The following is a 15,138-nucleotide window of genomic DNA, read 5'->3' on the forward strand; positions in this document are numbered from 1 at the left end:
GTTTTTTGCTCTCTTGGGGTGGGAGGGTAGAGGTGGGCAGGGGAAGCCAAAACTACAACTTTTGATGTGTCATTTCATGGCTACAGTGTCATTCCATCTGCTTCTATGAATGGCCTGAGTGCCAAACCCTCTGATGCCAGTGAGATGGTCCTTCTGAACTGACTCCCTTCATAGAAGTAAAATACACTCATATAAAATGACTGGGCATTTTCCTTGATTCTACTTTAATATACATACTTCCCAACACGAAAGGCACAGCAAACTTGTCATTAGTCTCCGCCATCATGGGTAGAAAACAAAAAGTTATCTTTTCTTCAGGAGCACTGACTTCAAAACTATGGCTGAATGCTGCCATTTATCAACTGCTCGAAGAAACACTAAAATTGATATACTTAGTCTACCTTGAAAAACAACTTTTTAATAATTCCCTCTATGCAAAATAAAATCTCTTTTACCCAAGTTCTGAAAAACGAAGTGTACATACACATTCTTCTTCCAGTGATTTGTGCTGAAGCCATTCTGTTTTTTCTCTGGATAGAAGGCAGAGAGCACATGGAAACTGAGATTGCTCAGCTCCCTCTCCAGTCAGTGATGCCTACTTTCAGCAACCCTGGTTTCCAAAGAGCCTAGTTTCTGGGGCACAGCCAAATCGGATACCTGGCATTTCTTTTTATAAGGAAAACAATCTGGGAAGTTTGGGAAAGGCAAGCTGTTTTGCTTTTGACAACTGATATGTTCTGACTGACCTTGCAGCCACTTTATCTCTGACATCTCCCACAAGCTGTCATCACTTCATTCCTTTCTGTTCACTTAACTGAGAGCACCTGCCAAGGCCCGTTTCTGCATTACTCTTCTTCATCCCTCACAGCCCTATGATCTCTAGAAGATTACGAAGTGGCTTCAGGGCCCCAGGAGCCCAATGGCATGGTGACACAAAGAGCAATAAAACATGTAACCCACCTATCCGTATCTGGGTTCCTGCTTCCATCCAAGCTGTCCTTGGCTCCTTGAGTGGGCTGAGGTTTTTCACCTCTGTTCTGTTTTCCTGAGCCACAAAGAGTTGGCAGCTTTAAAAGCAGTAAACATATGTCAGCGCTTTGATGAGGAAATTCCTCTTCTCTTCACTCTATTTTCAAAGGCATTCTTGCAAAAAATGTGCAGAAATAACCACACTTCCCAAAATGATTTCCCTTGGCATGTATCATACCTAGTAACCCATCTCTCACCCAGAGTTCTTTACCCAAGAATGGTGTTATCCAGGACGCAGTCCAGAGAGAAAGTAAGTGAAAAATGACTTTGTACAGACAAAATATCAAAACTCCATCAACTTTCCTGAGTATCTTTCCCCTCTATGATTCTTAAGGCAGCAGAGCTTTACGGCAGCAGTCTTGAACCTTGGGTTCTAGTCTAAGCTGTACCAGGCTAACCCAGAAGAGCCTTGTGTGTCTGTGTCCTCATCCATAAAGTGGCAACAATAAAATCTGCTCAAATCTACCAGTGGGGATGCTATGAAAATAAAATACAATAAAATGAAGGCTATAATACTTTAGAAACAGTACAGATTAGAAATATTAAAGCCTATGCTCTTCATCCAAAAGAGAGACTCTCAGGTCAGCTTATTCCAGTTTTAACAAATTATAACAAACTTTGTTGTTGTCGTTACGTCCTTTTGAGTCGATTCTGACTCATAGCAATCCTATAGTTAACTACATTTCCTAGTCTGCAACAAATGAAGGCAATAAAGGTGGGGCTTAGGGATGCAGCAAGATGTCTAGAAGTGAGAGAAGGCACAAAAACGATCACAAGAGTGGTGTCTGGGGTCTTAAATGCTGGCAAGCGACCATCTAAGATGCATCAATTGGTCTCAACCCACCTGGAGCAAGGAAGAATGAAGAACATCAAAGACACAAGTTAACTATGAGCCTAAGAGACAGAAAGGACCACATAAACCAGAGACTACATCAGCCTGAGACCAGAAGAACTAGATGGTGCCCGGCTACAACAATGACTGCCCTGACAGGCAAAACAACAGAGAACCCCTGAGGGAGCAGGACAGCAATGGGATGCAGACCCCAAATTCTTGTAAAAAGACCAGACTTAAGAGTCAGACTGGGACTAGAAGGACCCCGGAGGTCATGGTCCCAGACCTCCTGTAGGCGCAAGACAGGAACCATTCCCAAAGCCAACTCTTCAGATAGGGATTGGACTGGAATATGGGATGGAAAATGTTACTGGTGAAGAATGGGCTTCTTGGATCAAGTAGACACATGAGACTATGTTGGCATCTCCTGTCTGGAGGGGAGATGAGAGAGCAGAGGGGGGCAGAAGCTACCCGAATGGACACGAGGACAGAGAGTGGAGGGAGGGAGCATGCTGTCTCATTAGGGGGAGAGCAGTTAGGAGTGTATAGCAAGGTGTGTATGAATTTTTTGTATGAGAGACTGACTTGATTTGTAAACTTTCACTTAAGGCACAATAAAAATTAATTAAAAAAAAAAAAAAAAGATTGCAAGTTCCCCAAAGTATGAGCTCTGGAGGGCTTTGTCTGGGAGCAAACACTCCTCAGCAGGGGCTGAAGACAGCACTGAATCAGAGCACCACAACAGATACTCACCAAGGAAAGGTGAGAACAGATTTAGAGTATATTCAACATAGCTATTTGGAATAAAGGGAAGTTGACAATATGTTTTCATTCAATATGATCAACATTTTAAGAATTGAGAAACTAGAAGAATGAATTTCAATTGTCTGAAAATTCACGTAAGCAGAAATACCATTTTCCCTGATGATGCCAGAAAAGAGGGTGAAGTTTTTAAAGAAAAGGTAAATATGGTATAGTTGTTCTGTACATGGTCATATGTACCAGTAAATGGTCTCCAGTAACGGCTGCCACCAGTTCCTACACTCACCGTCCACACTTGTGCTCCTTCCACCAAGAGATGGAGTCTATTTCATCTCCCCTTGAATCTGGGCTGGCCTTGTGCCTTTCTTTGACCAACAGAAAGCAGTAGAAGTGACACTAACCCAGGGCCAGGACTAGCTTTAAAGAGGCTCGGCAACTCCTGCTTTTGCTTGGGAAGCCAGCTGCGCTGTTGTAGCGAAGTGTGGGAAAGACTACTTATTGAAGGACGAGAAGCCCAGTGTGGAGAACCCACAAGGAGGAGTACTACACTGTCACGTAAATGAAGCCTTCTGGGACCTTCTAGCCAAGCCAGTGGCCCCAGTCAATGCCACATGGAACAGAGGAACCCCCTAGGTGAGCCCTGTCAAATTCCCAACCCACAAAATCCAATGTTGTTATTTAAAGCCACTAAGTTTTATGCTTGTTTGTTATGCTGCAATAGATCACCACCAAAGCATAATATACAAGAAAATGTATAATTTATATTAGTTTATAAATAATGTTTTCTAGAAAATTCTAATTTTCAGTGGAGACAGAATATTAGGGTCTAAATAAATTCTCTGTGCCTTCTCTTTTATAAAAAAAAATGCCAATGGTTTTCTAAATTCCCAAGTGAGGCCTGAAGCCTCACTGGGATTCAGCATGAAGCAGTGACAGAACCTAGCCCAGGAGTCAGGAGACCTGCCCTAACCAGCTGTGGGGCTTCGCAGTGGCACAGCAAGTGGTGGGGCTGGTGAGAGCCGTCTGCCCTGTGCGGGCAATAAAGAGTGGTGTTGTAGATAGAGAATTTTGAAACAATAATAAAACCCAGTAAAAGTTGGTCTGCCTTTTATCCTCATGGCCTGGCAATTCTAAACAATGTCGGTGATAAAATCATTCTTCCAGTGGGCAGCTCTCCTACTCCACCTCCATCTTAGTAAAAAGCCACTAGACCTCAGGAAGCTGAAGGCACTGAGCTTGAGCTTCGCACTGTGGGAAATGACAAGGTTGATCGATCTAAATTTCTGTGACTCTAAGAACAGCCAGCTCTCTATATATGAACTTGTTCAAGTCCACTCATTCCTTCAGTGACCATTAACAGAGAACCTACTATGTGCCAGGCACTGTGCTAAGTGCTGGGACACTGAATGAGTAAGACCTGGGCCTTTCCCTTAAGGAACCACAGATGAGCCACAATGCAATGTCCTTAAACCTCAAGCTGAACCTCCCAGGCCAACTCCTTTGGCGTTTTCTCACCTCCTCTGAGGTGTCTTCTTTGACACCAGCTCCCTCTGGTTCCCCAGTGCTTCAAGTATTCACGGGCAGAACTTATGACTCACTCATCATCATATCCAGGGATCTAATACAGTTTCTGGCTCTATAAATGTTGTTGAACGAATGAATGAAAAGGCAATTTAGGATGGAAATTAATGCCTACCCAAGATAGCTTACATAGTAAGTAGAACCATGTGAAATTGCCATATTCTTGACCGTTTTGACCTATAAAAACAGCAATTTCATATTGTTCAACCTGATCCATTTACAGAGAAGAATACGAGCTGTGTGTTGGGCTTGGAATGAGACATGGGGAGTATTTACCTTGAAATTCCATCCTAGAGGCCTCATTTCCCAAAGCCAAGAAGACTCTGCCAGGAGTTGGTTGCCTTTATATGTCAGCCCCAGCACACAGGTTAGGAAAAATGTTAAACCCACCACGGCATCCTGCTTAGGCTGCCCCTGCCTCCCACTTCTTAGATTTACCTGATGGCTCTTCTCTGACTGATCGCCAGGGCTTTTTTCAGAGACCTGGGTAAACGGGGCGAAAGGTTTCCAGCCGTAGTTACTTCTTTTCCTGGATCTTTTGCCAAAATGTCCCTCTTGGAAGTCTTGCACTATCCTTGGAGACCTTGCGAGGGTCTGGGAATTGCCACTGGTGCCCAGCTGCTGGTCCCCTGACAGTGGCATGACAGGAGGGACGTAGCCCAAAGCTGGGGGACCTAGGGCTGAAGGTGTACCATAGACATTTGCAAACTCTCCTGAAGTCGCCCAGAAAGACCTGTGCTCCTCCTGCTCCCTCTGGATCATCTCAAGCTTATTGATTTTCTGCTGGGTATTCCTCAGCAAATCTGCATTCTGGTGCATTAATGTCTGTGCAATCTTTAGATTCAGCACACACTTACTGATGTACTCCTCGGTCACGGACCTGTTCACATTGCCCTTGGCTTCTCTGGTAGGCTCACCTATGCTGGGTGAACGAAGCGAACCATTTTCCCAGTCCCAGTCCTCAAAGGAGAGCTCTGTCTCAGCTTCCAAGGAGCTACCATCCTCATCGCAAAGACTGCATGCCTCTCTCTCCATCTTGGCCAACTCTTCCTCCATGGACTGCAGTTCATCTACCTCGGTTGGTCTATCCTCTTCAAGAGAAGACACAGATCTTGGGGGCTCCTCTTCTTTGTCATCTCCCACATCCAAGCAGCCTGAGTAAATTTCATTGATTTCGAAGCTGCAGAGGCTCGCCTGACCTTCACTAGGGCTCCTGGCCTCTTCCGCCACAGATGACACAGGAAAAGCAGCACCTTGGTCCTGAGTCTCCCTGGCCACCAGACTTGGATCTGGGGCCTGAACACCTAGGGCTGCTTTCTCGGTGGGGGAAGAGTAACCCCTTGGTGAATGAAGCTGACTGCCTGTTGAAAGAATCAACAGGGGTTTCTTTAGAAGAGTAGCAACATACAACTGGTTAAAGTGGCCTCATTTAGCAACTAAGCGGCCTTGGCTTGTTGCTTGAGTTGCACAAGAATGCAGAATGGAGCTTTTTATTTTCCCCCTCCCTTCCCAGGTACGGTAGGCTCCCAGATAACACCTCCATGGGCGAGAAGGTTATTTCTTACCTAGGCAAAAGTTCCTTTTGAAAAAAGTTTTTAGGGGGTAAAATCCTGGGAGAAATGTGCTAAGCTTCATCTACAGTGTGCTCAAAATATGCATAACTGTCAGGACATACAAGCTACAGGCCCCTGAACCTAATAACTACATCCATAGCTTTCTTTACACACACAAGAGTTTGACTGTTTATGCCAGTTAAACTTATGCTCTTGGTGAGCATCTGCTAAATGTGCCAAGACATTGCCCAGGAAGTATCATGTGAGGAATAATACACCAAGAAATAATGCCAGGACTGACTACCCATCCGCCCTGGTTGACAAGTGTATGGATTACACAGAATGGGATGATGGAGCAAAGTAATGAGAGCTTGGGGGCCCCACTTTAGGCCTCCAGCCCTGTCGAAAAGAGAGTCAGAAGTAAATGGTCAGAAGGCCTAGGTACCAGCTATCAACAAGCTCTCCAATCCTGGGGCAGGCCACAACCTCTCTGAATCTTGGTTTTCATATCTGTAATATGAGCACTGTTTTTTTTTTTTTTTTAATATGAGCGCATTAACGTGGATGATTTCAAGGTCCTTTCCAGCTCTAAATTTTAAGGTTTCCAAATGCACTAAAAAGTAGTAAGGCTATAGAGAAAAGACTGGAAGGAAATACCAAAATGTTAATGAATTATTCTAAGAGGCAGAATTAAAGAGTTAAGGATTTTTCTTCAGCGTACTGTTCCAAATTTTCTACTGTAAGCAAATCTTGTTTTACATTTTTAAAAGCATCATTTTTAAGATAAATTCCTAAAAGTAATGACACTAGGAATAAACCGGTTGTTACTGCTTGACTCTGGACCCAAGCAGTGTATGAGCCCAGAATGTTTAACTTATTGATTTCCAGGATCTTGACTTTTTCCTAAGGCATCTATCTTCTCCTGGCATAAGTTACATTTACAGTTTGGAAAATCTCATTAGTTGCACCTCGCATGACTCTTAGGACAAATTCCTGTCAAAGGGATGCTTAACTTATGGGCTAAGGCCATACCGGTCTCCTTCAGCTCTTTTATTTCCAAGTTGAGGGGCTCTTTTGGGTGCTCTGAAGTAAATCCTAGATAGATGTTGACATCAGGATGGGGTTCATATCTCTGTACTCTGGGGCTCTCGGTTGGCTGAGTTCTCTGGGATCCGATAAAATCCTATAAGACAGAAACATTGTCAAGCATATATTTGCAGTCATCTGATATCCTGATGTTTTTAGAAAGACCCAGGTATCAGATAAACTCCTTATTCCTGTAAGGCAGACGAGACAGACTGGTTGTAATTCTCATCAGACAATTCATCGTTACTACAAATATTTTTCAAATACTAATGACAGGTGCCATTCATTTGACATTCACTACGTGCCTACAGCGTGCCCCTACAATGCACTTAGCCTCCCAGCTTCCCCTCCTCAACTCCCTGCCACCCTCACCAAGTTAAGCAATTAGGTTTTTCTCAGCAACACAGAAAGGGTGATGTTCCAAAACTTCTTACAGCTGTGGTCCTTGGTTTCTTGCTCCTGACTCCCCTGAGATGGGTAAACAGAAATAAACACACAAACAACTTGAGGGCTTACCTTTAAGTCATTCTTCAGAATATACTGGATATCTTGAAGGTTCATAGTTCGGTCTTTCTGCTTGACCTGGATGCCTGACTTAACAATATCATAGTAAGGTTTTGGAAGCCTGACATCAGCTTCTAAGTAATTTCCCAAGACTACAGCTTCTTTAATAACTGAGCCATTTAAGCCATTCCAGGGTATGCTGTCTGTAAGAAAAAAGTCACAGGAAGGACTAACATTAAGAAATCGAATGATCCTAGCAATATACCCTAAAGAAATAAGAGCTGTCATAGGAATAGACATATGCACACCCATGTCCACTGCAACGTAATTCACAATAGCAGAAGATGGAAACAACCTAAGTGCCCATCAACAGATGAATGGATACACAAATTATAGCACATACACACAATGGAATACTATGCAACGATAACAAACAATGATGAATCCGTAAAATATTTCACAACATGGATGAATCTGGAGGGCATTATGTTGAGTAAAATAAGTCAATCACAAAAGGACAAATACTGTATGAGACCGTAATTACAAAAACCCAAGAAGAGGTTTACATACAGAAAATCTTTGATAGCTATGAGGAAACAGAGGGGTGGGAAAGGAAAATCACTAAAATCACGATAGTAGGTAAGTGGTAACTTTAGTGAAGGGAAAGACAGTACACATTATAGGGGAAGTCAGTACAAAGTGACCAAGGCAAAGCCATAGAAACTTCATAGACACATCCAAACACCCTGATGGGCCAAGTTACTAGGCTAAGGGCTGGGGACCATGGTCTCGGGGAACATCTAGGTCAACTGGCCTGAACTGGTAGTTCATAAAGAATATGTTCTATACCCAACTTTTTTGAGTAGCATTTGGGGTCTTAAAAGCTTGTGAGTAGCCATCTACTGGTCCCATCCTGTCCAGAGCAAAGGAGAATGAAGAAAACCAAAGACACAAGGGAAATGTTAGTCCAAAAGACTAATGGACCAAAAGTACCATAGCCTCCACTAGCCTGAGCCCAGAACAACTAGATGGTGCCTGGCTACCACCACTGACTGCTCTGACAGGAATCACAATAGAGGATCCCGGATAGAATGGGAGAAAAATGTAGAACAAAATTCAAATTCACAAAAAAAGACCAGACTTACTGGTCTGACAGAGACTGGAGGAACCCTGGGACTATGGTCCCCAGACACCCTTTTAACTCAGAACTGAAGTCACTGCCAAAGTTCACCCTTCAGCCAAAGATTACACAGGTCTATAAAACAAACAATAACCCACACGAGGGACGTGAGTCTTAATCATGTAAATGAGACCAAACGGGCAACACCTGCCCAAAAGCAAAGACGAGCAGGCAGGAAGGGACAGGAAAACTGGACAAATGGAAATGGAGAACCCAGGGTGGAGGAGGGGAGAGGGGTGACACATCTCTGGATTGCAACCAATATCACAAAGCAATTTGTGTATAAATTGTTGGACGAGAAACTAATTTGCTCTGTACACTTTCACCTCAAATACAAAAAATAAAAAGTCCAATGGAGCTGGGTAATCTTAGCCAAACCACTCCTTTAAACATTAGTTTCTCCCAGTAGAGAAACTATCTGGGGAGCTCAGTTACACCTGAGAAGCCACTTTACTTATTTACTAGGGAGATCCTGCCCCAGAAATAAGAAATGTCAGCATGATATACACAAGGAATCCCCACTGGCCGACCTGGAGGCCAGAAGGGAATCTGGTGTCTGCCTTGAGGATTGTGCTCCTTTAAAGATCTATGTACATGGGGTCAAATGGACAACGGCAACTCCAAAGGTTAGACAGGAAGCTTAGGGGGTAGTGAGTTTATGTTAATGGCGTAGAAAGACTCAGAAAAGGAGGGTGAGAGTGGTTACATAACTTGAAGAATTTAATGTCACTGAATTGTTCATGTAGAAATTATTAAATTGGTGTATGTTCTGGTGTGTATATTTTCAACAACAGCAAAAAATAAGTAACATAAATCATTTAAAAAAAGAAGGGAATCTGGTGATTAGGCTGGGTAGCCCGAGGCATCCACCTGATGGAAGGCATGGTTCTGCCTCTGGGATTGTAAAGACTGCCAAGGAAGGCTGACTCTCCCTCAACCCCACTCTCCATCCCACCCCACCCCTCACCCCTCCATCCCACCCCCGCCCCCACGAGTGTACTTCTACTGTTTTTCGTGTGCGTGTACACCCACACACTTCCAGCGCTGACATCTCTGTCTTCAGATATGTGACTGCTTTCCTCATGAGTCCTTAGGTTTGGGAGGGCTCCCATTTCTTCAAGTGACAGTACTCATGCATATACTGGACCTGGGTGTGTTTTATCTCACAGCTTACTTCTCAGAGGTCAGTCTTAATCCCCCCGATTACAAATTCTTAAGGGGCACCTCAGTGTTAAAACTTTGCTTTGGCTTAGATGCATTATTGCTGACAAGCCGACAGGTGGGTTTTGCTGGGTCTTAAAGTACAGGTTAAAAGAGAAAGATTTCTGCGAGACCACTTTATGTCTTCCACATAAGCACAAAGAAGTCTCCCCCCAAAAATTCTCTTTTTCCTATGTCCTGCATTTTCATAAAACTAAGTAGCTTCTGGAGAAAAAAAAATCCAACGTAGGAAGAGGGACTTTGGTGAACCATTGATGCACTCTTGATGTACCTGTTAAAATCTCTTGCACGATCATAGAAAAGCTGTAGATGTCTGACTTCAGGGAGGCAGCCTTCTGTAAAATCACCTCTGGGGCAGCCCAGTTGTACAGCTGGGTCGGGAGGGGTACTCGAGTCAGGTCCTTGTGTGCACCTCCATCCTGGCTACAGAAGAAAACACACAAGGCAGGGCTTACGTCTTGAAAGATCATTGTGATCACTACACAGTGGGAAATATTTACCTCTGAAGACTGGCTGGCAACCTTCTTGAGCTTATGGAAACCTAGCATGACTCTGAGCTAACCCACACTGCCTGTGGAATGTTCCAACACCTGCAATCCCTGACCATTCCTGCCTGACCAGGCCCTGCCAACCCTCCCATCTTATCTAGCCATTTGCCCCTGCTCACCCATTCCACTCAAATCCCATGAGGCTTCTTTCAGTTTCCCCAACATGCCCAGCACATTACCACCTCCAGCCTTTGTACTGGTGACTTCCTCTGCCTGGCATGCTCTGACCACAGATCCTGGAACGAGTGACTCCTTCTTATGACTGAGGCATTAGCTCAAAAGACACCTCCTCAGAGAAGCCTTCCTCGACCTAATCTGAAGTAGATTTGTTTTACTGGCTTCACAGCACTTTTTATCTGAACTTTTTGTTCATTTATTTATTATTATCCACCTTCCTCCTCCCTCCGCCCCTACTACTCCATAGACAGTCAGCTCCATGTGAACAGGCACTTTATGCATTTTTTTATACCACTGCATCCGTGAGCTTGCAACAGGGCCTCAATACTTACTGTGAAGTAAATGAATATAAGACTCTTCCAAGACATCTAAGACACAACTATTGGTCTTTACTTGTCCAGAGCAAAACAAATAAGGAAACCAAAGACTCAAAGAAGAAACTAGTCTATAGGATAAACAGTCTACAAGCTGTGGCCTTATCTATCCTGAGACCAGAAGGACTAGATGGTGCCCAGCTACCACTACTGACCACTCTAATCAGGGCCACAACAGATAGACCCTAATAGAATAGGAGCAAAATGTGGAACAGAACCTCAAATTTCTTTAAAAAAAAAAAACACTACTGGACTGGTAGAGACTAAAGCTCCCTGAGACTATTGCCCTAAGACAGTCTTCAAACCTGGAACCAAAACTAACACCTGAGGTTCACCTTGTAGCTAAACAACAAATTGGCTCAAAAAATAATTAATATCACCCGTAAGTGCTGTGTGCCTTTAAAAGAATCACCTATATGAGACCAAACTGTCAACAATTACTTTAAAACAAAGGTAAGAATGTAAGGGGACAGGGAAACTAGATTAATGGAAATGTAATAACCAAAACAGAAATAATGAGAATGTTCATGCATTGTGAAGAATGTAACCAGTGTCAGTGAACAACCTGTACAGAAACTGTTGACTAGGATCTGAAACTGCTGTGTAAACTTTCATTAAAAATACAATAAAATACTGTTTAAAAAGAAAAAGAACTCTCCCAAGACCCCACTCAAGCCCTAAATACTTTATCAAAGTCATCTGGGGCCCCCAATTCCTCCTGATGGCTTCTTTTCTGAACTGCTAACCTCTTGAGAACAGGCCCCCTCAGTCCAGCACTAAAGGGTCACTAATGTGCTTGAATAACTCAACTTCCCAACCAGACTCACTGACAGCTAAGTCAGAGCATCCTAAATGTCTTCTGGGCCAACGAGAGTCCTCAGGGTTAGCACTGCACTGACTTCCACCCACAGCTGTCAGGTGCACCACTTGAGATCAGGATGTGGAAACACTATGTGAGCCATGACAGCGCTGTGCTAAGTGAGGAATTGGTATGAACACTATGGTAGGCACTCAGGAAAGACCTGATGAATGGCTGGTGAGAATTGAGAATTACATTTTTAAAAAGCAAGTGACAATAAGTTCTTTGCTATTTAGCTTAAAAGTAGATTTTTGAGGACGGCATAGTGATAAAAGCTGGTACTGATGTTTTAGCTGTATTGCTGAAGGGCAAGGCACTTATAACCAGAATTTATATCCTTTCCCTTTCACTTCTTCTCACCTGCCTTTTTCACAATCCCTCCTTCCTCCTCTGTTAAAGCTAGCTGGGGGCCGAGGGGTCCTTCCTGTCTGGCTGTCACTCTAGGGCTCATACTTTTCTAGGCTTCAGTTTTGACATCATTAAAATTACATTGGCTGCAGCTATGTGACACCATCACCAAGGTCAATTTCAATTCTAAAGATTCCTTTACGGGTTGAAGAGAAGGAGAAACTGCTGCATCTCTTTTACACAAAGAGATGGAACACTACCCTTGATACTGACATTGAACAAACTGACCTGCCCAACTACAAAAAATAACCAAAACCAAACCCATTACCATCGAGTCGATTCCAACTCACAGTGACCCTATATGAGAGAGCAAAACTGCCCCATAGGGTTTCCAAGGAGCAGCTGGTGGATTCAAACTGCCAACCTTTTGGTTAGCAGCTTAATGCGTAACCACTACACCACCAGGGCTCCAAGTGTTACCAAAAATAAACGTGGAATTCCAAGTGATTTTGGATTCTAGGATCATCAGCTTGTGTTATCAGCTTTCCACGAAGGGCACTGTTATGACTGCAGCTGCTTGCTGACTGACATTTCCACCTGAAGCTCCATTCTGAAGTCAACAGGCCAGATGAGAGCTCACACCTTCCCACCACACTCAGCCCCGCTGGACCTCCCGCTGGCACTCACAGACCCCCTCACTTGACCAGTCTGTTGACCCGAGATGCATAGTGCATCTTATACCTTCCCCTTCCGTTCCAGTTCCCTGGTCACCACCAGGCCCTACCATGTGGCCTCCTAGCTGGTCCTTCTGCCCTCAACCTCCAATCCACCTTGCTCCTGTAGCAAGCGGGACCATTCACCACCTGGTTCTAACTCCAGCTCTGCCTCTAACTGGCCAGCTGCATGACTTCAGAACCTCTCTTCACATCTGAGCTTTAGTTTCCTCATCTATAAAAGAACAGGGTTGGACTGGGCCATCTCCAAAGTTCCACCTTACTCCAGGATTCATATTTCTATTAAAGAACGAAAGCAGAAGAAACTGTTATACCTCCATTTTAACAACAGATGGTGCTCCATCTCTGACAGACAGTGTGGAGTTTGTCCCAGTCTTCCTGAAAAGCCTTTGGTGTCTTGTTACAAACAGCAAAAAAGTCCAAACCCTTTAACTTCCTGCTCCTGAAGGTAGATAAGTGCAGCAGGGATCCATCCTCCACTGCCCAGAGCCTAAGGCAGGAAATCAGGGATCAGCCCCCCTCCCCCCACTCTCAGTAGGACCTTGACTTCCAAGGAGACCCTCTTGGAAGTCAGGCTAGAGGTTCTGCCCACCTTTCCATCATGAACTCCAGGTTGGTGAGCCTCGCTTCCCCGGTGGAGACGATATGGACAGCATAGGAGCTGAGGGAGCAGTGGACAAAACCACGGGAATGCAGGTATCTCAGGGCGTCAGAGATCTGCAGCAGCAGGTGTACAATCACCTCCATGTGCAGCATGGGAAACTGGGAGCGCTGTGAGCAGACAAACGGACAGAGGGACCAGGCCCCTGACACTGGAGAACACTTTGTAATTTCCAAAGTCATTGCATTTGATCCGAACAGTTACCTAGTAACCCCATTTTACAAATGGGGAGCCTAAAGCTCAGTGGGATTAAGTGGTGGACCTAAGGGCCACTGCACCCAGGGTCCCGGGCTCCTTCCACTGGGCTAAGCTGACTCAAACCTTGAAAAATGAGGACAGAGTTCTCAAAGCCTGGCATGTGCACCCAGCGTCAGCCTGGGACAAGCTGGTGGGGAAAGCGGGTCTGAGCCTCCCCCACCCACCAATAAACCTACTGGCCAGTGGCTGTTCAATTATAGTTAGTTAGAAACAGCTCTGTGCTTTCTGGGTCTGTTGAGCTCTTAAATGTCCAACAAAGAAGCAGAACTGACAATAATAAAATCATGCTAGTTCTGACTGTATACCTGTCAGCCTTAAACAGTACATTATAAACGCCTGTACAAGTAAAGAAGTGAGAGATTTACCTTCCGAGCACACACAAATGGGAACTTTGCAGTTGGGGCAGGGGGGAAACGGGGAGGGCAGCAATCCTGATGGCAGCCACTTACCCTTTCGTGGAGGACACTGAACAGTGTGCCGATGGTGATGCGCTCATACACGAGGCGGGTCGTCTCCAGGTCCTGGGACAGGCACACGGCCATCAGCTGCAGGAGGTGGGGGTGCCGCAGTTTGCTGCAACAGAAAAGCAGCTTCAGATGGATGGGGGAAGCAGGACAGGATGAAAAGATGGGTGTTGTCCTGTCTTCTAGGCCCTTTGAACAGATGCTAAACAAATCCCTCTTGCCCATGCTGTTTTTCAAAGAAAACAGCGCGGGGGATGAGGAGTGGGAGGCGGGAGGGTCACTGTTGTGGAATCAGTGGCCTCTTGCTGAACAGACCCTGAGGGCTTAGAGTCACCAAGGACCACAACGACAATGTAACTAAGAGCTCATGAGCAAGATACTCTGTATACTAGTACGCATCATGTCAGATCCTAACAACCACTCGCAAGGAATTTATCATATTCCTTTTAGAGAGGAGGAAGCCAAGGTCAGAGAAAACAGCAGGACCTTGCCCAAAGGCCCCCACCCCATTCAGTCTCCTGTCAAAGCCCACACTGTTTTTTATGCATCCATCCAGCTTCCCTGGGTCCCGTTTAGGCTGATTTCCCCAAAAGGAACAATTCCACCTAAAAGGAACCTGGCCCATTCCAAGGCCTCTGAGGCACTGGTGTAAAACCACGAATTAAGATCCTGGCCCAGCAAGAGCTGAAGCACCCAACCCTGGAGCCACAGGAAACCTAAGGTACTAAGGCCCATGGGCGTGTCCATTATAGGAGGAGACAGCAGGATTCACACGTACAGCCTGGCTCTATGCAAAGAGGCAGCCACATGCTGCCCTAGATGGGCCAGGGCAGAAAATAGGACAGGCCTCAGGGGCTGCAGCAGGAGAGCCAGAATGGGTCTGGCTGCCTGGACCACCCAGAGCCAAAGGTTATGGGAAGTCAATCAGCTGACAGCACTGAGCCTCTCAGCACCACCACCCCCTTTC

General features: G+C 45.0%; 1 protein-coding gene across 9 annotated transcripts in view; it reads right to left on the reverse strand.

Moving 5' to 3' along the window:
* The window catches only part of TEX14 (testis expressed 14, intercellular bridge forming factor), a 109,098-nt gene that overhangs the window by 29,590 nt on the left and 64,370 nt on the right, over positions 1-15,138 (reverse strand). For 8 of the 9 annotated variants that reach the window (XR_002786842.2, XM_064271296.1, XM_023553545.2 and 5 more), the window contains 7 exons: positions 14,157-14,280; positions 13,381-13,559; positions 10,020-10,171; positions 7,360-7,550; positions 6,790-6,940; positions 4,643-5,565; positions 961-1,067 (listed from right to left, as the gene is read on the reverse strand). Coding sequence is in view for 8 of the 9 variants with exons in the window: in XM_023553547.2 (XP_023409315.2) it covers positions 961-1,067; positions 4,643-5,565; positions 6,790-6,940; positions 7,360-7,550; positions 10,020-10,171; positions 13,381-13,559; positions 14,157-14,280 (1,827 nt within the window). In the remaining variant the exon portion in view is untranslated. The other variant, XM_023553546.2, reaches the window with a different exon arrangement.

The sequence above is a fragment of the Loxodonta africana genome, chromosome 18 (genome assembly GCF_030014295.1).
Source record: "Loxodonta africana isolate mLoxAfr1 chromosome 18, mLoxAfr1.hap2, whole genome shotgun sequence".
NCBI lineage: Eukaryota > Metazoa > Chordata > Mammalia > Proboscidea > Elephantidae > Loxodonta > Loxodonta africana.